The sequence below is a fragment of the Macaca nemestrina genome, chromosome 10, assembly GCF_043159975.1.
Source record: "Macaca nemestrina isolate mMacNem1 chromosome 10, mMacNem.hap1, whole genome shotgun sequence".
NCBI lineage: Eukaryota > Metazoa > Chordata > Mammalia > Primates > Cercopithecidae > Macaca > Macaca nemestrina.
In genome coordinates, this window is record NC_092134.1 from 83,407,219 (window position 1) to 83,432,130 (window position 24,912).

General features: G+C 41.6%; 1 protein-coding gene across 11 annotated transcripts in view; it reads left to right on the plus strand.

Moving 5' to 3' along the window:
- Positions 1 to 2,426: 2,426 nt before the first annotated feature.
- The window catches only part of LOC105492857 (Rac GTPase activating protein 1), a 36,281-nt gene continuing 13,795 nt past the window's right edge, over positions 2,427 to 24,912 (plus strand). Inside the window, exons 1-5 of one of the 11 annotated variants that reach the window (XM_011760140.3) lie at positions 2,427 to 2,526; positions 11,225 to 11,313; positions 20,901 to 21,103; positions 22,144 to 22,280; positions 23,559 to 23,628. In XM_011760140.3, coding sequence (XP_011758442.1) covers positions 11,229 to 11,313; positions 20,901 to 21,103; positions 22,144 to 22,280; positions 23,559 to 23,628 — 495 coding nt within the window. In that variant the 5' untranslated portion in view covers positions 2,427 to 2,526; positions 11,225 to 11,228. Of the gene's footprint in view, positions 2,650 to 6,486; positions 6,592 to 10,988; positions 11,005 to 11,224; positions 11,314 to 20,900; positions 21,104 to 22,143; positions 22,281 to 23,558; positions 23,629 to 24,912 lie in introns of those variants that run through there. The other 10 variants (XM_011760145.3, XM_011760139.3, XM_011760142.3 and 7 more) reach the window with 10 other exon arrangements.

Here is a 24,912-nt window from a genome sequence, read left to right on the forward strand (position 1 = left end):
TCACTATGTTGGCCAGGCTGGTCTCAAACTCCTGACCTCATGATCCACCCGCCTCAGCCTCCCAAAGTGCCAGGATTACAGGCATGAGCCACCGCGCCTGGCCTTGTGTATTTATTAAATATATGCTTGCCTCATTCTTCAGAGGTCACATGATCTTCCTATTGCTAGTAATTTTCCACTCCCTTCTCTCCTGTAAATTCCTATTCACACTTCAAGACCCAGCTCAGATATCAAGTCTCCGTAGGCTTTTTTAACACTCCCACTCCCCAGATAGGATTAATTGCTTCCTTGTCTGTGTTCCTAAAGCACTTTATACATGTCTTTGTCCTAGTACTTATTTCATTGTATTTTTTTTTTTTTTTTTTTTTTTGAGACGGAGTCTCGCTCTGCCGCCCAGGCTGGAGTGCAATGGCCGGATCTCAGCTCACTGCAAGCTCCGCCTCCCGGGTTCACGCCATTCTCCTGCCTCAGCCTCCCGAGTAGTTGGGACTACAGGCGCCCACCACCTCGCCCGGCTAATTTTTTTGTATTTTTAGTAGAGACGGGGTTTCACCGTGTTAGCCAGGATGGTCTCGATCTCCTGACCTCGTGATCCGCCCGTCTCGGCCTCCCAAAGTGCTGGGATTACAGGCTTGAGCCACCGCGCCCGGCCGTATTTCATTGTATTATAGGTATCTAAGGAGGCACAGGCTAATGCAATCAATGAATGCTCCTGACCTTGAAAGGTTGTTAGGAGGATTAAATGGGATAACAAATTACAGTTCATATTTTCTTTCTTCATCCCTTTCATAATAATATTAGTAATAATCTGCATTACAATTTACCAGGTATAAACTTCGATAATGTACCACACTGTGTTTCAGTTGATCTGGGAATAAACCTGTGAGATAGAGATGGGATTATTATTTCTATTTTATACTTGGAGGTAGTGAAGTACAGAAGCATTAAAAAGTGATAATATGGGTGGGTCAGTGGAATGCCTGCTATTGTTCAAGGCCAGGTAGAGTGCTAGTGCCTGTAATCCCAGTGCTTTGGGAGGCTCAGGTGGAAGGATCACCTAAGGCCAGGAGCTCAAGACTAGTCTAGACAATATAGTGAGGTCCTTCTGTACAAAAGATAAACAAGCAAACAGAATTACCTTGAGCATGTGCCTGTAGTCCTAGGTATAAGGGAGGATCCCTTGAGCCTAGGAGTTCGTATTTGCAGTGAGCTATGATTGTGCCACTGCACTCCAGCCTGGGTGACAGAGTAAGACAGACCCTGTCTCTAAAATAAAAGTGGAGTCAAGTTTTTGGGTTACAAAATTTGTGATGTGTTTTTTGATAAAATACAATTTTATATATTTATGGTGATGTTTTGATATATGTATACACTGTGGAATGACTAAATCAAGCAAATTAACATACCCATTACCTCACATACTTTTTTGGGGTGTGTGGTTAGAGCATTTAAGATCTACTCTTAGCAATTTTTCAAATGTATTATACATTGTTATTAACTACAGTCACCGTGTTGTACAATAGATCTAAATTTTCCTCTAACCGAAATTTTATATCTCTTGACCAATATCTCCCTAATCTCCCTCCTCCAAATCTGTGATCTTTCTTTCTTTCTTTCTTTTTTTTTTTTTGCTTAAGGACCAATGTGACAGTAAGTGCTCTTTCCTTTAAACCACAGCGCTTCTTGTATGCTCCAGCCAGTATTTTTCCAAATTGCGGGTAGCCATACATTGTTGAGTAGTAAGTTCTGAGTACGTTGCATATAGTAAGGATGAGCAGAGTTTTCATTACCCGGTTGTAATGTAAAATGTATTTCTCACTGTGGGTCCAGATTTTTTAAAAAGCATGAAAGCTCCTGTGCTAGCACGATGCCAAGTTCTAAATAACGTTTATTAAATGGAATTATAGTATTTTATTTTCATTTTGTATTTATTTTTGTTTCCTCGAGCTATCGCCTCCATTCGTAGCTACACAGCAGAGACCATACCATATTTATTTTTCCGATTCCCAGTGGAGTGCCTGTGATGATGTGGGCTCACTTAATATGTGTCAAATAAAAGTCTGAATGGATACATCAATGGAAGGGATAATATAGCTCAGTGAATGTGCTTGAAAATAACCGCTGTTCTAACTCCTGGTATTCTTCCGATTCTACTGAGACTTAACATTGTTCAATTAATCTTTTCCAAGGGCCCTAGTCCCGCAGACAGTGAGACCAAGAATAATTTGCACTTAAGAAGTACCACTTGCCCTTAGGCAATATGGCATCCTGAATGACTTCAGGAAAGGGCACCGCAAAAAAAACCCAAACCGTTGACATTAGTCAAAATGGCCATCTTTGGCTTCGCTTTGTCAGAATGCGCATGCCCGTTCCCGTTCCCGTCACCTCTGCGTGTCCCTGACGCGTACGTCACATCGTAGAGGGACGGCGCGGGAGGAATAAATTTCTCTGTGATTGGTTGGTGAAGGATTTCAAACGGGAGCTGGCGGCGCGGCGCGGTGCATTGCGGCGCTGCTCTGCCGTTGGGTGAGTCGCGGAGCGAAGTGAAGGGCGGCCCAGGTGGGGCCAGGCTGACTGAAGTGAGTAGTCGGGGTGCCAGACCAAGTGCGTCTGGCGCTGGATTGTGGTAGGAAGCAGAGCGTTCGTGTGGTGAGCCGTGGACGCCGCGGGGGTCCGGGACAGCGGGACAGGCCGGCAGCCACAGCCTGTCCACTCGGGCTTTTCTGGGGCGGGGGTCGGGGCAGGCCGAATGGACGCAGCCTGGGAGGGTAGGGGGCTTCTGTCTTGGCGCCGGGTTTTGTGGAAAGCCGGGGGCGTCTTTTTGAGGTGATGGCTGGAGCGGGGCAGGAGCCATCCCGAAGAAGAGTCTCTCAGTCAAATACGAGTTTAAGAGTGGTTGGAATGACACCCCATCTTTTTCGAAGGGAAGCGCCCTGGTGTTTGAGAGACCCGGGCGGCCTGCAGTGGAGCCCCTCTCCTCAGTGGGTCGCGTGTGTCTAGGGAAGCAGGCCGAGGCAATGACATCTTGTCCTTCTCATCCTAATTCTTAGCCTCAGTGACAACGAGGCCTTACTTGTGCACTTTCACGTATATTTCTCTTCACAGGATTTCATTCGTAGGCCGAAAGGTGTGTGTAGGAAAAGTGGGGGTAGGTGGGGAGATAAGCCTTTTTCTTTTCTTTTCTTTTCTTTTTTTTAAGCATTATCTTTCTCTCGAATGTGTCGGGTAAATAAGCTTTCCGAGTTATTGTAGGTGTTTAGAGAAGGCACCTTTCCTGTAGCTTAATCATTCAATAGGTATTTATTTTTTGGAGGGGATTTAAAAAAAATTTGTATATTTAGGGGGTACAGGTGCAGATTTCTTACATGCATATATTGCGTCGTGGTGAGGTCTGGATTCTTAGTGTCCCCATCACTCAAATAGTGAACATTGTACCCAATACGTAGTTTTTCAACCCTCAGCTCCCGCTTCCACCTTCCCATCTTTTGTAGTCTCCAGTGTGTATTATTCCACTCTGTATGTCTGTGTACCCATTGATTAGCTTCCACTTATAAGTGAGAACATGCGGTATTTGACATTCTGAGTTATTTCACTGAGGAGAATGGCCTCCAGTTCTATCCATGTTGCTGCAAAAGATGTGATTTCATTCTTTTTTATGGCTGAGTAGTATTCTGTGGTGTATGTCTATTTATATATCACATTTTCTTTATCCAGTCCTCCGTTGATGAACACTTAGGTTGATACTGTGTCTTTGCTATTGTAAATTCTGCTGCGATAAACATATGAGTGCAGGGGTCTTTTTGATATACTGATTTCTTACCCTTATACCCATTAGTGGGATTGCTGGATCGAATGCTAGTTCTATTTTTAGTTCTTTGAGAAATCTCCATACTGTTTTCCATAAAGGTTATACTAGCTTGCTTTCTTTTTTCTTTTTTGAGACTGAGTCTTGCTCTGTGGCCCGGGCTGAAGTGCAGTGGTACGATCTCGGCTTACTGCAAACTCTGCCTCCCGGGTTCAAGTGATTCTCCTGCCTCAGCCTCCGGAGTAGCTGGAATTGCAGGTGTGCACCACCATGCCCGGCTAATTTTTTGTTTCTAATAGAGATACGGTTTCACCATGTTGGCCAGGCTGGTCTTGAACTCCTGGCCTCATGTGATCAGCCTGCCTTGGCCTGCCAAAGTGCTGGGATTAGAGGTGTCAGCCACCGTACCCGGTCTGCTTACTTTCATTCAATAGGTATTTCTTAAGTGCAAAGTGTAAGTAGAACACAGTCTTATTTGGTCTTAAAGAATGTGCAGTTAATTTGGGGGTAATAGAACTTTAGATAACTGGTGAGTCTAGTAAGCCTATATATACACTGTTGAGAGTACTGTACATTAGTACATCCCTTTTAGAAAACATTTTGGCACTATTAACAGCCATATAATGGTTTTTACACCCTAATATAGCAATCCTAGTCTTGGAAATCTATTCTAAGGAACACAGTCACCTGAAGAAAAATATTGTCCATAGGAATGCTCAATTCATTTATTCCCCAAATATTTATTAGTCATTTACCAAATGTCGGGTACTGTTCTAGGCATCAGGGAAGAAAACACACAAATCTCTGCTTTCTTGGAACTTAAGCTAGAGGGGAAACAGACAATAAACTGAATAAATATGTAAATATGTTAGATGGAGAGAAGTGCTTTGGAACAAAGTAAAGCAGGGTAATGTTAGAGAAAGGCTGCCATTTACAATAGGATGATTGGAAAGACCTCACTGAGAAAGTGGCATTTGAGTAAAGATATTTGAGGTGAGAGAATGACCATGCAAGAGATTCCAGGCAGAGGTAAGTGAAAAACTGGAAATGACCTAAACGTCCAAAGAAGAGAATAGTTAAACAGTTGTTCATCAGCTCTTTAGAACTTAATGGAAACATGATAAAAAGAAGCAAAACACAAAATTATATGTAATGTATGATTGTAACACCATGAAATATGAGTATATAATGGACAAAGATTAAATCAGGTGGTACATATAGTTGTTTAGGGTAGTGAGATTTTTGTTTTGCTATTATTATTATTTTTTTTTGGTAGACAGAGTTTCCCTCTTGTTTCCCAGGCTGGAGTGCAATGATGTGATCTTGGGTCACCGCAACCTCCACCTCCCGGGTTCAAGCGTTTCTCCTGCCTCAGCCTCCCGAGTAGCTGGGATTACAGGCATGCACCACCACACCCGGCTAATTTTGTATTTTTAGTAGAGATGGGGTTTCTCCATGTTGGTCAGGCCGGTCTTGAACTCCCAACCTCAGGTGAACCACCTGCCTTGGCCTCCCAAAGTGCTGCGATTACAAGTGTGAGCCACTGCACCTGGCCTGTTTTACTGTTAATTTTTTTGAACATAGAAGACTAATAAACAGTATTTTTGTATCTGCTAAATGAATGTTATAGATAATAAAGGAAATCATTTTGGACTGAAATGGTTAGGGAAGGCTTCAGTGAATTGGTGAGAGTTATTCTAGACCTTGAAGGATGGAAGACCAGAATAGGAAGAATTCACAGGGAAAAAAAGAGGTATTTAGTATGCTGAACTGATAGTAATTTTCTGAAAAATCACAATTCAAATCTTCCCTTAGTCTTCATTCATGCTGGATTGAGAACATTTTGTTTACTCTCTGCAAGTGATTTGCTTATAAAGAACATTTGGTTTCAAGATAATCCTTCTGCCCGCCAGTTGTATTAGAGACTTTTGATACAGTGAAGCAGAAGCTGGACATTTCAGGAAAAGAATTGTCTTCACATTGTCCTCAAATATGTTCCTGTGACAGGATCTTAAAGTACTGAGATTATCTTTGAGAATGGTTTTCCTTGACAGCAAGGAATCTATATTGTTGATTTCTTGGAAATCTCCAGATTTAGCAATGTTTGTGGGAAAGTTTTTCATTAAAACACTTTCCTGAAAAACTCCAGCAGCCTTTCATTGCTTTGTCTTAAAGTATTTAACACCCTTGATGCATCTAAAAAACCTGATATATAGGTCTCTTAATAATGTTGTTTGAAGGAGGAGGAAGAAGAGGATAGAGACTTTTCCCAGGATACCCTGCAGTAAGATCTGTAATAGTCTGTTATTCTGAAGGACGGTATCTGTCTCTTGGCTGGGTGATTGAAATTAAATTGGGGACTCAAAGCAATCACATCCAGCTGAGACTCTTTGATGGTGTTGCCAAATTGCCCCCTTAGGGATACTTACAGATTGGGAATCTGTAACATAGTGACTTCTCCACCTCTGGGGCTCCCCATCAATAACAGCTGAGATTCTCTAACACCTTTTGGTTTAAAGTGCTCCACAAACTGATTTTCTTGCTGCATACAGGGATAGTTTCAGCTTTCCCGAAAGGCAGCAGTCTCTGTTGTGGAAAGTGACAGCTGTTTTACAGCTGCAAAAGCAATGTACTACAATATGACTTTGTTTTTGTTTCCTTTCACATTAGTGTATCTCCTAGCTATGGACTAAATAATACATGGGGGGAAATAAACAAGTATTCATGAGGGTGAAAATGTGACCCAGCAGGAAAATTACAACTATTTTCAATTGACGTTGAATAGGGTGAGTAAATTTTAGCTTTTTGAGTTACAATTTGGCTGAGATACCAGAGTTAGTACTGATATAGAAAGATATTTTTGTCATCTATAAATAATTCCTGAGAGTCACTTCTGTAGAATGTTAATAAAAATATATGGTCCCCTAGCATATAAAGAGAAGAGGATTATATTCTGCTAGTGCAATTTTTGGATTACCCTAAGTAAATCTATGTTAGAGGAAAAAATAACTCTTCAGAAACAGCAAACCTCATCTAGAATAGCTTGTTTAAAAGCCCAGACCTGGTCGAATTTTGCTGTTTCCTTGATTCTTCTTGGTCTGGATTCCAGCTATAATTTATGTTTTATATGTGTTGCTGTTTGTATGACATGATTTGGGGGAGGTCTCTGAGTAGGTCTGCAACATATATGGTCTAATTGATATTTTTGTAACATATCATCTCTTCTATATGTTGGGTTGGAGATAATATGGATTTTGGACTCAGACCTGGGTTTCAATAAGAGCTTGACATTTATTAGTCAATTTAAGGTCTCTGGCCTTAGTTGCCCATTGTCTGTAAAATGGAGATAATTAAGTTAGTGAGGCCAGGCATGGTGGCTCACGCCTGTAATCCCAGCACTTTGGGAGGCAGAGGCAAGCAGATTGCTAGAGGTCAGGAGTTCGAGACCAGCCTGGCCAACATGGTGAAACTCAGTCTCTACTAAAAATACAAAAAAAATTAGCCGGGCATGGTGGTAGGCACCTCTAATCCCAGCTACTCAGGAGGCTGAGGCAGGAGAATCGCTTGAACCCTGAAAACGGAAGTTGCAGTGAACCAAGGTGGCACCATTGCAGTCCAGCCTGGGTGACGGAGCATGACTCCATCTCAAAAAGAAGTCAAATTCACTTAAAGAAAAAGTATATGTGAAGTGTCTAGTTTAGTGCCCGAATCATTTCAAAGCACCTAGTAAATACTGGATACTTTTCTTTCTAATTGTATAGCACTATTTTAAAAAGTGGTCTAAAATTCTGAATTTAGTGATATCCTTATTTGGAGACAGCCTAGGGGGAAAAAACACCTAGATTTGAGAATCACTGTTTTAGGATGGAAGTAACAACTATCAGACCAAAACCAAACCTAAACAAAAGAAACTCACTTCATACCAACTAAAAGATACCTTATATTTTGGTAGTAAGATTCTCAACTTATACATTTAAAAATTTTTATAATATTCTGTGAGGTAAATAGAGCAAGTGTTATTGTTTTCACTTCATAGATGAGTCTTGGAATTTAAGTGATTTACTGAAGGTTATACTACTGGTAGATAGAAGAGCTAAAGGTTTGTCCCAGGACTTTTATTTATTTATTTATTTATTTATTTTAAGAGAAGGGAGTCTTGTGATGATCAGGGTGGTCTCAAACTCCTAGACTCAAGTGATCCTCCTGCCTCAGCCTCCTAAGTAGCTGGGACTACAGGCACACACCACCACACCCAGCTTGTCCCAGGACTTCTGCTCCCTCTCCCTGTGTTAACTCTTCTTTTTGCTTTAAGCTATATTACACGTTGATGTTGAGGGAGAATGGAAATTCTTTTGACCATAGCATCACAGATATCTGTGTGTGTTTCCTCTCTGAATTAACATATATCATTTTTTTTGGTGAGCATCGTATTAAATACTACATGCTTGTGTGTGTAATATAGAAGTGCTACATGTAAGGATTTTCCCCTCAAATTTACAGTCTACTTGGGACACAGGACAGAATCATATGGTAAAGTTTAATTCAAGTGCCAAGAGTTTGTATCTGAGTGGCAACTGCCTGAAGCAGTGAGGGAAAGACTGGAGGCAGGGAACACAATTGAAGTGAGTGGTGACAAGCTGCAAGTGATGAGGGGGTAGGTATGGTAGATACATGAGAGAAGAGTACACAAGGTTTAGTGATTATGCTGTGGGAAAGGGAGGAACCAGAGGTGATTCTGAAGTTTGGAACTGAGCGACTGAGAGAATGATAAAAATAGGGAAATCAAAATTGGAAGTCAGTAGGGTGTGGGATAGGGTAGGTCAGTGAGTAGGATAGTTGATGTACATAAACAGGAAGGGTAGAACAATGTAAGGAGGCTGAGGCCAGAGAATCACTTGAACCCGGGAGGCAGAGGTTGCAGTGAGCTGAGGTGGCGCCAGTGTACTCTGGCCTGGAGGACAGAGCAAGACTCTGTCTCAAAAAATTAAAAAAAAAAAAAAAAAAAAGAACAAAAGAACAGGTTATATTGTAATTTAAGACTTAACCACCCCCCTCCAAAAAAAAAAAAGCTTTTTTTTTTTTTTTTTTTTGAGACAGAGTCTTGCTCTGCCGCTGGGGCTGGAGTGCAGTGGCCAGATCTCAGCTCACTGCAACCTCTGCCTCCCGGGTTTAGGCCATTCTCCTGCCTCAGCCTCCCGAGTAGCTGGGACTACAGGCGCCCGCCACCTCGCCCGGCTAGTTTTTTGTATTTTTAGTAGAGACGGGGTTTCACTGTGTTAGCCAGGATGGTCTCGATCTCCTGACCTCATGGTCCGCCCGTCTCAGCCTCCCAAAGTGCTGGGATTACAGGCTTGAGCCACCGCGCCCGGCAAAAAAAGCTTTTTTTTAAACAACCAGTTTTCAACATCCTAGCACCATGAAATTTTCCTTTTTGAATTCTTGGACAGATTAGAAGTTTTGCTGTGGTACTGAGCTCACTGTCTTATAGTCTCACAATATGTGAGTGAGTGCCGAGATGATAGAAAGCAATACCTTATATTAAAACTACTGATTAGAGTCTTCCATTTTTACCTCATGAGAGCCAAAGGAAATCAACATTTGAATTGACTACCCAATGTCCTGCCCATTTCTGTCCTGTAGCACTTGGGGTATGTTGCTTATTTCGTTATATTGTTAAATCCATGGAGTCTCTATGAATTCCACAGCTCTTCCTGCCGGTTTTAATGCTATCCTTTTAGTTTTGTTCTTAGTTTAGAGAAAGATCTTTGTAATACATTTGTTGCTCTGGTTGCTTAGCAGCTTGCTGTGATTATGTAGCTTGGAACAGATACTTGCCATTTGAAAATCTTGGTTTCCGGCCCTGATTCAGGTATATATTGCATCCAGGCTTGGAACTGAAAACTTTTTTTCTATTATAGCAATTATCATATGAATATAAATGAATAATTCTGCAGCACTTAATAGAAAATATCTTATGTTTATATATTCTTTTTTTTTTTTTTGCTCTGGCACCCAGGCTGGAGTGCAGTGGCACCATCTCAGCTCATTGCAACCTCTGCCTCCCAGGTTCAAGCAATCCTCCTGCCTCAGCCTCCCAAGTAGCTGGGATTATAGGCACACATCACTGTGCCAGCTAATTTTTGTGTTTTTACTAGAGACAGGGTTTCGCCATGTTGGCCCAGGCTGGTCTCGAACTCCTGACCTCAAGTGATCCACCCACCTTGGCCTCCCAAAGTGCTGGGATTATAGGTGTGAGCCACCGTGCCCAGCCTATGTTCATATATTCTTTGTCCTTTGTGCTTTTTAATATATTTTTTCTTGCTCTCATAGCTTGTGGTACAATCTTATAAACATTGCAAAATCACTAACCCTTCATAAGAGTTCTTAAAATTTTATTTAGGAAATAAGGACCTGGACTAGAATGTTGAAGCATTGGTTAAGAGAAACATAAGAATCCTTTAATGGTATTTCTGAGGACATTACATTTCTAATGAAATTTGACTTTTTATTTCATTTCCTTGATAGTTTTCATAACATCCAGTTAATGTGTTTCTTTCTTGACTGTTAAGTGAAGATCTTATTTCCTCAAAGTGTTCCCAGTTAAAATCTATTTGGAATATAACTGCCTGTAATGACACTGTTTTTTCCGTAGTATCAGCAGGCCTTTGGGGGGAAATACGAAGCCTGAAATTCACTATACAGAACACAGTAGCAAATGATTTTTGCTTTGCCCTTCGAACTATGAAGGTGGTGTATTGTCTCTCTGATGCCAGAATGTGGTACAACATAATCCTTTGCCTCTACTTAGTATAAATTTGTTAGACATAGTTCCTCCTAGCAGAGAGCCCTGCATTACAGAAATAATTCTTGTGCTGCTGAGCTGGCGATTTTCCCACTTAATCATTCGTGTGACGTCATCTGTGCTGTTGGTAGGAAATGTGCTGACCATGTCCTGCATTTTAAAAGGCAGTTGCAACAGGGGCATTAGCTAAAAATGAAATTAAAAATAGATATTTTAAGTCACATTGTAGGTCTTCAAGGCCCACAAGGAATAAACTGGCAAAAGTATTATATTAATCAATAGGCTTGACTTGAAGAACCACATTTTGTTGTTGGTCAGTCACTTAGTAATCAACTGACATGCTTTTTCCTATTTGTTTTCTGCTACAAAGTGATTGGAGGGGCTGTTATATTCAAAGGTCTGAAATGGTTTTCTAATTTTAAGATGAGTCTTAAATATTCCAAGTTTGTTTTTATAATAAGAATCACACAAAACATCTGTTGTTAGCTTGAGATTCTTATAATGGTAGTTATAAATGGAAGAGTCCAGATGTTGGTCACTGATGGCTGGATTGCTATAGAATCTTCTGTCGTGGGTGAGAAGGCAGGACCCCTAATGTATATTTGATTTCTTGGCAGAAAGATGGATACTATGATGCTGAATATGCGGAATCTGTTTGAGCAGCTTGTGCGCCGGGCAGAGATTCTCAGTGAAGGAAATGAACTCCGTAAGTCATTCTGAGCTGGCCTGTCCAAAAGGAAAAACAGATTTCAAATTTGGGATTTTTACAAAGCTGAAGTATTTTCCAGTCTTAAAGTTGTTTTTCATTTGGGTTACCTAAAAATAAAGCAGTGGTCACTTACGTGGTCAAAGCCTAACAGGCACTCATTCTAAATGGTCACTAAAATTCTTTTCTGTAGCTGCTCTTAATAGGTTTTAGCCAGGCTTTTTTATTATCTTTATTTATTTTTTTGAGATGGAGTCTCTCTCTGTCACCCAGGCTGGAGCGCAGTGGCGACATCGCGGCTCACTGCAACCTCTGCTCCCCAGGTTCAAGCGATTCCCTGTCTCAGCCTCTCGAGTAGCAGGGATTACAGGCACATGCCACCAAGCCCGGCTAATTTTTTGTATTTTTAGTAGAGACAGGGTTTTGCATGTTAACCAGGCTATTCTCAAACTCCTGACCTCAGGTGATCCGCCTGCCTCGGCCTCCCAAAGTGCTGGGATTACAGGCGTCAGCCACTGTGCCTGGCCGCTTTTTTATTATCAAGATTCTTTTTCTGCTGAATAGTTGGCACTATTTTCTGTGCCACGAACTGGGAAAAATTTACTAGGATATTGCTTTTTTCTTTAGAGTAGCAGTTGGCTATACTTTTTATCCTGGATTTTCTTTGTGTTCTATAAAAGCATTTTCAGTTGAAGTGGGAAAAAGTCATAATTTCTTCTTTCTTTTTTCTTTTTTCTTTTTTTTAAAGAATGTCACTCTGTCTCCCAGGTTGCACCACCATGCCCTGCTACTTTTTCAAAATTTTTTATAGAGATAAGGTCTCCCTGTTTTACCCAGGCTGGTGTCCACCTCTTGGCCTCAAGCAGTCCTCTCACTTCTGCCTCCCAAAGTGCTGGGATTATAGGCATGAGCCACCAGGCCCAGTCCACAATTTCTTTTTGAAGGAGATACTAGGCATCTGCTTTCACCTAATTCATATATTTGATGCTGAGTAATTAATGATTGAGAGCCAAGTTTGGTGGCTTGCACCTGTAATCCCAGCTACTCAGGAGGCTGAGGCAGGAGAATCACTTGATGCCAGGAGTTTGAGACCAGCTTGGGCAACATAGCAAGACTGTCTCTGAAAACATTAGCGGTCGGGCATAGTGGCTCATGCCTATAATCTTAGCACTTTGTAGGGCTGAGATGAGTGGATCGATTGAGTCCAGGAGTTTGAGACCAGCCTGGGCAACATGGCAAAACCCCATCTCTGGTTTTATTTTTTTTTTTGAGATGGAATATCACTCTGTCACCCAGGTTGGAGTGCAGTGGCGTGATCTCGGCTCACTGCAACCTCCACCTTCTGGGCTCAAGCAATTGTCCTGCCTCAGCCTCCCAGGTAGCTGGGATTATAAGCGTCTGCCACCACACTCAGCTAATTTTTGTATTTTTAGTAGAGATGGGGTTTTGTCATGTTGGCCGGGCTGGTCTTGAACTCCTGACCTCAAATGATCCACCCACCACAGCCTCCTCCCGAAGTGCTGGGATTACAGGTTTGAGCGCCTGACCACAAAAACCCCATCTCTACAGAAAAAAAAAAAGAAAAAGAAAAAGAAAAAGCTGGTGTGGTGGCATGCTCCTGTGATCCCAGCTACCTCGGAGGCTGAGGTGGGAGGATGGCTGGGAAGGCGGAGGTTGCAGTGAGCTGAGATCACACTGGTGTACTCCAACCTAGGACAGAGCGAGACCCTATTTCAAAAACAAAAGAATTAGCTGGGTGTGGTGACACACGCCTATGGTCCCAGATACTCAGGAGGCTGAAGGATTGCTTGAGCCCAGGAGTTTGAGGCTACAGTGAACTATGATTGTGCCACTGCACTCAAGCCTGGGTGACAGAGTGAGACTCCATCTCCCTGGGGGAAAGAATAAAGGATTGAGATGGGGTGGCGAACTGGGGAGAAAAAGAAGGTGCTAATAGAGGAACCGTCTGGGAAATAAATTAGCAAGAAAGAAAAATGGGGCTGATGGTACTGACATGTGATCTAAGGGAATTATTCTATACCAGCTTCTCTTTGTATTACCATCCTCTCCTATTTCAGACTTTCATTAATACCTAATTTAGTAAATGTTGTTCTCGAGTCAGCCTTACTGGTGTTAAAGTAATGTAAGAACTGTGTCTTGAACTTTTTTTTATTTCTGTAGTACTTACTGTGGTATCTTGCTTATGCCATTCAATATTTTCTTTGAATTGATTGATGTTTTTAATAGCTCTTATCCACTTACAGGCCTTTCAAAACAATATTCTATTTTCTGTCTCTAATAGCTGCTGCATGACCCTATCATCTGGTACCAGCTCAGTAACCACAATGGCATACTAATTAGGCTTCTCTTTGAGGTCACATCATCTCAGAAGATGGATTACTTTAGAGTGTGGTGGGGACTAGAGTGTGGAATAAGAGATCTTAATACTCAGGTTCATTCAGCAAATATTTTGTGAGAACCTATCAGGGCTTTTAGCATTTTTGAATTGAGGGAAAGGGATGACTAAATGGTGTTATGGGGGAAAGGGTTTGAGCTGAGCTTTAGCTATAGGGTAGAATCCCAACAGGCAGAGATGAAAGGGGGTATTTTAGATCAGGTGACAGCCTGAGCGGAGGCAAGAAGGTGTGGGACTTGAGGGAAATAGGAGTAAGGGGGAGTGACATAATCAGAACTGTGCTTTGGGAAGATTACCCTGGCAGAGGTGTAGGCTGCATTAGAGGTGGATGCTGGGAGACTGACTAGGAATGACATGGTTGTCATAGCTCAGGAAAGAGGCAATAACAGCCCTAACTGGAATGGTAGCTGTGAAGATGGAAGCAGGGAGAAATGGGTAGAAGAGATTGTGATAATAAGACCTATAGAAGGAGGCAACTGATAAAATATGGGGGCAGAGGGAAGACTCTGTGGTTTAGAGTGTTGATAACTAGTGTTGGCTTTTACCTGTTATTTCTGTGTCTGTTTCTCCACCTATAAAATAGGAATTTAAACATCTCTATTTTCTTTGTGAGAGTGCTATGAGGATTTGAGCATAAATTGAGATGTTGTGAAATACTTTGGGAAATGATTATGCCACAAATCTCCTCCCCAAAATGTTTATTTTTAAAGAAATCCTGATTTTATTATATAAGCAAATTTTTACCTTCCCATTTATTTCTCTTATAAAATAGAGGTACATTTTACCTCCTTCTCCAAATCTCTAATTTGGAATGTTGGCTTTTTTTTATTTTTTATTTTTATTTTTTGAAACAAGAGTTTCACTCTTATTGCCCAGTCTGGAGTGCAATGGTACGATCTTGGCTCACCGCAACCTCCACCTCCTGGGTTCAAAAGATTCTCCTGCCTCAGTCTCCCAAGTAGCTGGGATTACAGGCATGCGCCACCACGCCTGGCTAATTTTGTATTTTTGGTGGAGACGGGGTTTCTCCATGTTGGTCATGCTGGTCTCGAACTGCTGACCTCAGGTGATCCGCCTGCCTTGGCCTCCCAAAGTGCTGGGATTACAGGCATGAGCCACCGCGCCCAGCCCTCATTTATTTATTTATTTTTGAAACAGTGTCTCACTCTGTTGCCCAGGTTGGAGTGCAGTGGCAGGATCTCGGCTCACTACAACTTCTGCCTCCCAGGTTCAAGCAATTTTCCTGCTTCAGCCTCCTGAGTAGCTGGGGTTACAGGTGTCTGCCACCATACCTGGCTAATTTTTGTATTTTTAGTAGAGAAAGGGTTTCATCACGTTGGCCAGGCTGGTATTGAACTCCTGATCTCAGGTGATCCACCCACCTTGGCTCCCAAAGTGCTGGGATTACAGGCGTGAACCACCGTGCCCGGCCTAGTTTTTGTTTTTTGGAGACAAGGTCTTGCTGTGTTGCCCAGGCTGGAGTACAGTGGTGCAATCATAGCTTACTGCAGCGTTGAACTCCTGGGCTCAAGCAATCCTCCTACCTCAGCCTCCTGAGTAGCTGGGACTATAGGCTTGTGCTACCACACCGGCTAATTTTTTTTTTTTTTGAGATGGAAACTCACTCTGTTGCCCAGGCTGGAGTGCAGTGGCACAATCTTGGCTCACTGCAAGCTCCGCCTCACGGGTTCATGCCATTCTCCTGCGTGACTGGGACTATAGGCGCCTGCCACCACGCCCGGCTAATTTTTTGTATTTTTAGTAGAGACGGGGTTTCACCGTATTAACCAGGATGGTCTCGATCTCCTGACCTCATGATCTGCCCGCCTCGTCCTCCCGAAGTGCTAGGATTACAGGCGTGAGCCACCATGCCTGGCCCACACAGGCTAATTTTTATATTTATTTTTATTATTTTATTTTGAATTTTTATTATTTACTTTTTCTCCCAAACTACTGTAAGCACTACTTTTGTTGTAATTCTATTTTTTGTAGAGACAAGGTCTTGCCATGTTTTCCAGGCTGGTCTTGAACTCCTGGGCTCAGGTGATCCTCCTACCTTAGCCTCCCAAAGTGCTGGGATTGTAGGTGTGAGCCAGTGCGCCTGGCAAATGTTGGCTTTTGAGGAACTAAAGTAGCCCTGTGTTTTTTAGACACTAGAATCAACTTTGTGCATCCACCCCAGTGTCTGTCCTCTTTTTCTTTTTCTTTTTCTTTTTTTTTTTTGAGACAGTCTCATTCTGTCGCCCAGGCTGGGGTGCAGTGGTGCGATCTCAGCTCACTACAACCTCCGTCTCCTGGGTTCAAGTGATCCTCCTGCCTCAGCCTCCCAAGTAGCTGGGATTACAGGTGCATGCCACCAAGCCGGCTAGTTTTTGTATTTTTAGTAGCAATGTTTCACCATGTTGGCCAGGTTGGTCTTGAACTCCTGACCTCAAGTGATCCACCTGCCTTGGCCCCGCAAAGTGCTGGGATTACAGTCGTGAGCCACTGTGCCCGGCCTATACTCTCCTTAGATCATTAGGAATTCCCCGCGTGCCTAAGTATCCCTTGACTCCTTACTCTTGCCTTTCATCATTAACTTCATTCCCCTTTCTCTTTTTTGTATTGTTTTTTTTTTTTTTTTTTTTTTTGAGACAGAGTTTTTCACTCTTTGTTGCCCAGGCTGGAGTGCAGTGGTGCAATCTCGGCTCACCGCAACCTCCGCCTCCTGGGTTCAAGTGATTCTCCTGCCTCAGCCTCCCGAGTAGCTGAATTAGGCATGTGCCACCACGCCTGGCTAATTTTGTATTTTTAGTAGAGATGGGGTTTCTCCATGTCGGTCAGGCTGGTCTCCAACTCCCGACCTCAGGTGATCCACCTGCCCTGGCCTCCCAAAGTGCTGGGATTACAAGTGAGAGCCACCATGCTCGGCATGTATTGTTTTTTAAAAAGCTTAAGTCTGAGCCGGGCAAAGCGGCTCACACCTGTAATCCCAGCACTTTGGGAGGCCAAGGCGGGCGGATCACTTGGTCAGGAGTTCAAGACCAGCCTGACCAACGTGGTGAACCCCCTTCTCTACTAAAAATACAAAAAGTTAGCCAGGCATGGTAGTGTTTACCTGTAATCCCTGTTACTTGGGAGACTGAGGGATGAGAATCACTTGAACCCAGGAGATGGAGGTTGCAGTCAGCCAAGATCATGTCATTGCACTACAGCCTGGGCAACAGAGTGAGATGCCATCTCTTAAAAATAAAAAAAAAAAGAGAGAGCTAAGTCCAAGTTACGGGAAGATCAGAATGAAAGTTAATATTTTAAAAAAGATGACTTTAATAGTATATTTTGTTGTCTTGTTTTCTCCAGTCCACACAGTTTTTTATGTTCTATTTTTAATTTGTCATAAGCTGCCTGAGCTTTTTTAAAAAAAATCATTGGTGTATAAATTAGGAATAAGTATAATTTAACATTTATCAGGTGCTTATTGTGTGCCAGTGACATACTAGGTTTGTACTACACTATGCACAGTATCAAATACTGAAGTATATATGATATATTGCCTGTCTTCAAGAAGATTATGGTATTTTAGTTTCAGAGACAGGATTTTTTTTCTCATGAAACAGAAGATAGTACAAGTATCAAAATACATGCTTTTGGGTAATCTAGAAAAATTTAGGAAAAGATTCACAGACCAGATGGGACTTGGTAAATGGGTATGTTAAGAAGAGTAGGTAGGGCATTCCATTTGAAGTACATAGCTTGGTCACAAGTGAGAAGGCCTCTGTTCTGTGGGCAGGGGCAGACCGGTTTAGCTAGGTGGGTATTGCATAGTGGTGGGAGGTAAGTTTGTTTAAACTGGTAAGGTGGTCTTGGATGCTGGTAAATTTAATTTGAACAGCGGCTTTTCATTCATTCATTTGTTCAACAGATATTTCAAGTGTCTACTGTGTGTTAGGCAGGTTACAACACCGGAGATAAAAGAGCAAAGGAGACATAGGGTCTTTGTCCTTAAGAAACTTAGAGAGGGTAGTGGGGAAGACAAATGGAAGAGCCTGTTCAAAGGCCTCGGGGAGTAAACGGAAAAAAAAAATCAAGATTTCTGGACCCACTTAAATCTGCTTGCTGAGCTATGAACCAAATCCTGATTTTTAAATTTTAAATAAATCAAAGATAACCCTCAATTTGGAAATTTCCCTTCTCTTTCCTCCTTTTTCATAGGTACACTTCATAGTTTAGGGTGTATATAACTTTTTAAAGGAGGTACTGTAATTTGGATTTTATAAGTCTTTTTTTTTTGAGACAGCATCTCTGCTGCCCAGGCTGGAGTGCAGTGGCACAATCTCAGCTCACTGCGACCTTTGCCTCCTGGAGTAGTTGGGATTACAGGCGCATACCACTAAGCCCAGCTAATTTTTGTGTTTAAGTAGAGACAGGGTTTCACCATGTTGGCCAGACTGGTCTTGAACTACTGGCCTCAAGTGATCTGCCCGCCTCAGCCTCCCAAAGTGCTGGGATTACAGGCGAGAGCCACCATGCCCGACCTGAATTTTATAAATCTTTTAATGTGCACTTCATGAAAGGCGAGTACCAAGCTGAATTGTGATTCACCAACTGACCAAAACAGTGCCATGATTATTGGTCTTCAACATCAAAATTGTTTCTGATCTATAGTCCAAAATGCCTTCTGACCCGATCCTAGCAAACTTTGCTCATAGTAGAATTGTACATAAAAGTAGTGTCTTTCGGCCGGGCGTGGTGGCTTATGCGTATAATCCTAGCACTTTGGGAGGCTGAGGCGGGTGAATCACTTGAGGTCAGGAGTTTGAGACCAGCCTAGCCAACATGGTAAAACCCCATCTCTAGTTAAAATACAAAAATTAGCCGGGCATGGTGGCGTACGCCTGTAGTCCCAGTTACTCAAGAGGCTGAGGCAGGAGAGTTGCTTGAACCTGGGAGGCGGAGGTTGCAATGAGCTGAGATTGTGCTACTGCACTCCAGTCTGGGTGACAGAGGAAAACTGTCTCAAGTAAAAAGTATGCCGGGCACAGTGCCTCACGCCTGTAATCCTAGCACTTTTGGAGGCCAAGGCCGGAGGATCACCTGAGGTTAGGAGTTTGAGACCAGCCTGGCCAACATAGTGAAACCCCGTCTCTACTAAAAATACAAAAATCAGCTGGGCATGGTGGCCCACACCTGTAATCCTAGTCACTCATGAGGCTGAGGCAGGAGAATTGCTTGAACCCAGGAGGCGGAGATTGCAGTGATCCAAGATTGTGCCATTGCACTTCTGCCTGGGCAACAAGAGTGAAACTGTCTCAAAAAAAAAAAAAAAAAAAAGTAATGTCTTTTTTTTTTTTCCCCACATTTCTCACTTGTACACACAAAAAGTAATATATTAATCAGGTATGTAAATATTCTGCTTTGGGTCTGACTTAAACTAAGCTGAAGCAGTAATTTAGTAAAAGGAGTATCCTAAAGAACAAACAAACCAGCAAAATTAGGTCAGATGAAAATCTTTTTATTTTCAAAATTGTTTTTCAGTTTGGTAAATATTTTGAGTGTGTATGTGTACAGTATTTAGTTTGCAAACAGATAGGTTTTTTCTTTAAAAAAAAAAAACCCACAAAAAAGTAGCATGTTCCAGACTAACCCAACATTTTATTTCTTAAAACTATTTGAATTGTAATACTTTATTTATTTATTTTTGAGACAGAGTCTCTGTTGCCCAGGCTGGAGTGCAGTGGCCGGATCTCAGCTCTCTTCAAGCTCCGCCTCCCAGGTTCACGCCATTCTCCTGCCTCAGCTTCCCGAGTAGCTGGGACTACAGGCGCCCGCCACCATGCCCGGCTAATTTTTTTGTATTTTTAGTAGAGACAGGGTTTCACCATGTTAGCCAGGATGGTCTTGATCTCCTGATCTCGTGATCCGTCTGCCTCAGCCTCCCAAAGTGCTGGGATTATAGGTGTGAGTCACCGTGCCCAGCCATACTTTTTTTTTATTGTTGATATTTGCATTGTTTAAGATAACTAGGTCATAATAACCTATTTTGCTGAAATTTGTTGCTTGCTAAAAACTAAAGTTTCCTTAATGACTTGGTTTCTCTGGAACAAATTGGTATCCTAATTAGTAAGTTCGATATTTGGTCAAATTATTAAAATTGTTTAAAAAGGACTATGTATTGTTTCTATGCTCTTAGGTTAAATTCATATGGGAAAAGTGCCCTTACTACCTAAGAATCTGCTAACTGTGTGTGAATTTGGCCTAGTTTCAGCTGTAAACTGGGTTAGTTTGACCAGCAGCAGATGTACACCTTGAGATCTTCTTCCTTGATGTTGGTGGAGAGTGATCCTTAGAGATAGATGGAGGTTAACTAGAAAATTGTAAGGCACTTTTGCAAATACATTGCAGAAGAACAGCTTTGCCAATAGCAGGAGATAAGAATGAATGCCACCAGGGTTATCTTCTTCCTTTGAGATGCTGCCTTGAAAGTGATGCTCTCTTTGCAGACATTTGAAGAGACTTCACATTGTGCTATCAGGGATGTTCCGAAAGCTAGTATGATCTTCTCTTCCTCTTTTTTTTTTTTTTTTTCAACTGGAATGTTTACATACCCTTCAGGGCAGTGTTAAACAGCAAAAGCAAATTGGCTTTTTACTTTCAAATCAATATTTGTATAATTATATAGCCAAACGGAATTGTAGGTCTAGACATCTGTAATATTAATCTACATCTACTGGAGCATATTACAGCAGTTACATTTGAATCTGCTGTTTAACATCTCTCTGGTGCAGCAATGCGCGACTGTAAAGGAAGCTGTTTTTGTTTTATAGCTATAACTGTCCTGGTGCGTGACAGCTGCCTCAAAGGTATCCCCCTTTGATTGCCTTCTGTTCAGGAGCTTTCAGTGTTAGTGTTACATCTGGAGCCAGGTGACTAATGAGTTACATATTCCATAGCAGATGCCACTGGCTAAGCCAAAAGTAAGTGGCCTATCGAAATAGGAATTGCTACCCACAAAGTTCTCATCAGAGTGATAAATATATCCAAGGTCTGCACCCGGTTATTTTCAGCTGGATTTGCCCATAGTTCAGCTAGTTCCTTAATTATGAATTTCAAATAAAGCTAACCGTAGGACTCATTTATTAGAGCAATTATACTGTTTGGTGCTTGAATTATTAAAGATTCCCCCTTTCCTCAGAATTTATCCAGTTGGCGAAGGACTTTGAGGATTTCCGTAAAAAGTGGCAGAGGACTGACCATGAGCTGGGGAAATACAAGGATCTTTTGATGAAAGCAGAGACTGAGCGAAGTGCTCTGGACGTTAAGCTGAAGCATGCACGTAATCAGGTGGATGTAGAGATCAAACGGAGACAGAGAGCTGAGGCTGACTGCGAAAAACTGGTGTGTATTGTTTTCCACGCTAGAACAGTGATGATGCGGGAGGGGGAAAGCATTGTCTGACAGTTTCCACTTGCCAAATATACCTAGTTTCTTCTTCCACATTAAAGAACTGAAAGTGACCTGTTCTTTAACAGCTTGCCCATGATTAGAGCTGAAATTGCAGACTAGGAATCTTGTTCTTCGTAATTTGAAATTTAAATGTTTTTGTCATTTAGACTTGAAACTATTACTTAACAGACAGATTTCAAATGAGAACTTAAAGAATCAGAGGAAAAGGGAGGGAGGGAGATCCTAACGTACTTGATCTGTCACAAGATATTAGCCATCCTTCATTGTTTATTTTAAGTGCTACCTGGAATATCCATCCTTATATGAGTAGCTGGTACTTTGTCATTCATACAGGCAAAACAACTGTGACTCTCTTCATCACCGCTCTCTAATTCAGAGTAAAAGGTTAGATGTATTCAACCAGTTGAGCAATGTGACTGACACAGAACACTACCATTTTTATGTGTCAGGATGGGTCATAGTGCAAAAGAAAGCCTTTACTGGGAGGGACTAATCCATCTTGGTATACAGTGTTAGATGCCTCAGTAAACTCAAATTGTCTGGTTCCAGTGCTTTATAGCTTTGTATCCATTTTAATGCATTTTGCTCCACTACTTAGAGAGGTGGGTGGCTGCTTTGATCCGTAGAAGCCAATATTTGTTCTGATAAAATGACACTAAAGTGTTTTTGCTATGTGAAATCTATTTTGGGACTCTCATTTTGCATTATTCTTCTCTTGGATTACCAGGTTAATCCAAAAGTCTTGTAGCAGAAACTTCGCTATTCTAGATGTAGTTCATTTTGCCAGTCAGAAATCAGAGACACAATCTGGGTTTGATGTGAATTAATATGCTATTGGTGTAGCAGCCTTCCTAAAGGCCTATTTGCATAATGCTGTATTTTAATGTCTTCTGGTCTGCCCGTCCCATAAATTTGAGGTGAAGCTTTCTCCCCTGGCTAGTTATGATGCTTTACTCTGCTTTGGTCTGTAGGAACGACAGATTCAGCTGATTCGAGAGATGCTCATGTGTGACACATCTGGCAGCATTCAACTAAGCGAGGAGCAAAAATCAGCTCTGGCTTTTCTCAACAGAGGCCAACCGTCCAGCAGCAATGCTGGGAACAAAAGGTGGAGGAACTGCATCTGTTGTTATCCGATCACAAGCAACACAGCTGTCAGATATTCTTGTTATCTGAATTCTTAAATATACTGCTTCTAGAATGTGTGCTTAAAAAGGCAGAAAAAGATTTTGGGGGGGAAGAGTAGGTGGGGAATAAAAGGAACAGGGACGTCCCTATTTATTTTATTTTATTTTTAAATCTTTCCTAAGGATGTTGTTTCGCCATGGATAAAATTTTGATATTGGTGCTAAATTGTGCATCAATAACTAATCCTGCGCATTGCTAAGAAACCCAAAGGTGAAAGTGGCAGTTCAGCAATACTTTCAGTGTTTACTCTCCAGAGAGCTCTTATAGCTCTTCTGGTTTAGAAAGGCCTCTGTGAGCCAAGACGAGACAATAGTTTTGGTTCCACTGCACCACTGTTTAAAATAGTCTCAACCAGGCTTTGAATTTAACATCCCCAGTACAATACGTAGGGAAAGGTCAGCTATTTGTTTTGTTGCCTGGTTGTTTTATGGGGAATCTTTATAACTAAGAAGACGTACAGGCTTAATTTCTTAAAAAGTCAGTGCTGGGTAATACTCTCGTTTGTAGAAACTAGCATAGTTGGGATCTAATTAAACTTCATTCCCTTGATTTTGTGAATTTTGAGTAACCTGTAATACAAACTCAATAGAGAATAGCACCCATAACCCTGACTAACTTTCAACTGCTGTTATAAGGTCTTTGCTGAAAAAGCAACTGTGCTGCACCTGTACTCATGCACACACACTCCTCCGTGGAAACCATACAAAGTAGCCTACCACAGGGTTTGAGATTGTAGTTGTCTCTATAGTGAAGATTTTGCTATGAAATTAACTGATAGGCCGGGCGCGGTGGCTCAAGCCTGTAATCCCAGCACTTTGGGAGGCCGAGACGGGCGGATCACGAGGTCAGGAGATCGAGACCATCCTGGCTAACACGGTGAAACCCCGTCTCTACTAAAAAGTACAAAAAAAAACTAGCCGGGCGAGGTGGCGAGCGCCTGTAGTCCCAGCTACTCGGGAGGCTGAGGCAGGAGAATGGCGCAAACCCGGGAGGCGGAGCTTGCAGTGAGCAGAGATCCGGCCACCGCACTCCAGCCTGGGTGACAGAGCGAGACTCCGTCTCAAAAAAAAAATAAATAAATAAAAAAATAACATAGAAATTAACTGATTACCTGACCAGTAGGACTTGTTCTGAATGTTGGTGAATTTTACATTCCACGGTCTACTATGTCTAACATTGTATTGTTTCACTGATCTAGACTATCAACCATTGATGAATCTGGTTCCATTTTATCAGATATCAGCTTTGACAAGACTGATGAATCACTGGTAATAAACATTTGATCTCTGAGAATTACCTACTTTTCTTACCTCTGCTTCCCCAGAAATATCTCTCCTGTCCTCTCTTCTGAACATCTTATATTACTATTTTATTAGTTGATGTGTTACAGATTCTGAGCTAGCAATTTAAAATGTAAATCCACATGAGCTATAAGAGACTGGCTTTTGTATTAGTTTCTGAAGTGAGAATATAGAATTCAGAATTTGGCATGAGTTGAGTTCATTTAATAGATCTCTGTGTGCCACTTGTACTAATTGATTATATTTTGACTTATTAAAGCCCAGCTAGTAATGAAAATATTAGCAAGACTGTATGTTGGCAGCGTTTATTTGCCCCTCTTAAATAGATTTGTGCCTTATTTCTGAATTAGTTTGGTTCTTGGGGAAAGCATAGTCGTACTTCACAATTAGAAGGAAACCAAGGTTTTGGGATTTCACCCAGAAAAGTGTGATTAGAGTTTCTAGGCACTATATAATGCTTTCATCAACAATGGTTAACATGTTAAACTATTTGTTGCCCTGCTTTTATGGGGCGGCACACTTCTTTTTACTTATAGTGATGCTTCTGCATAAAAGGTCATCTCCTGATACAGTCTTTGATATAGTTCATTGATTTGTACATCTTTTCTGTTGCTAGCTGAAAACTAGCAAACAAAGCAAATCAGGATGTTTTTGGTGACTGGTTTTCTGATATAGCAAAACAAGTGACAACTACTTATTACATGGCTAGGAGTTTTCTGTTCAAATTCAGTATTTGACCAGGGAAAATATGGCCATTTTATAGATAAAAATATTAGGCATCATCTTTTTCAAATAGGGAATGATATAGTGGAGGTCTCGAATATATAATAAAACTAGATCATATTATCAGTTGATTTTTGAGCTAGACCTACGTATGATATGATATTTGTTGTAACTGAAGCTGAATCAAACAACCAGTAACTACATTACTGGACCATGAATTGGGGAAGTTAAATTTATTTAGCTAAGCTATTATTTGCTGTATACCGCTATTTCTAGATACTGTTTTCAGGGATAATCAGGAGTGAGGAAATCACAGGTAACTACTAAAATGAATGCAAATAGTTAAAATAGGTGAATTGAAATGTGACCACAATAAAAGACAAATAGTTCTTTAGTGGTGAACATGTTTTCGGGCCCAAGTTCCTAAACTGTAGAACTTTTTAAGTGGCCACATTATGCAGAGTATCTGATTAGACAATGGCAGTCCCTTGGGGGCAAGAATCACATCTAACACGATCAGTATAGTGC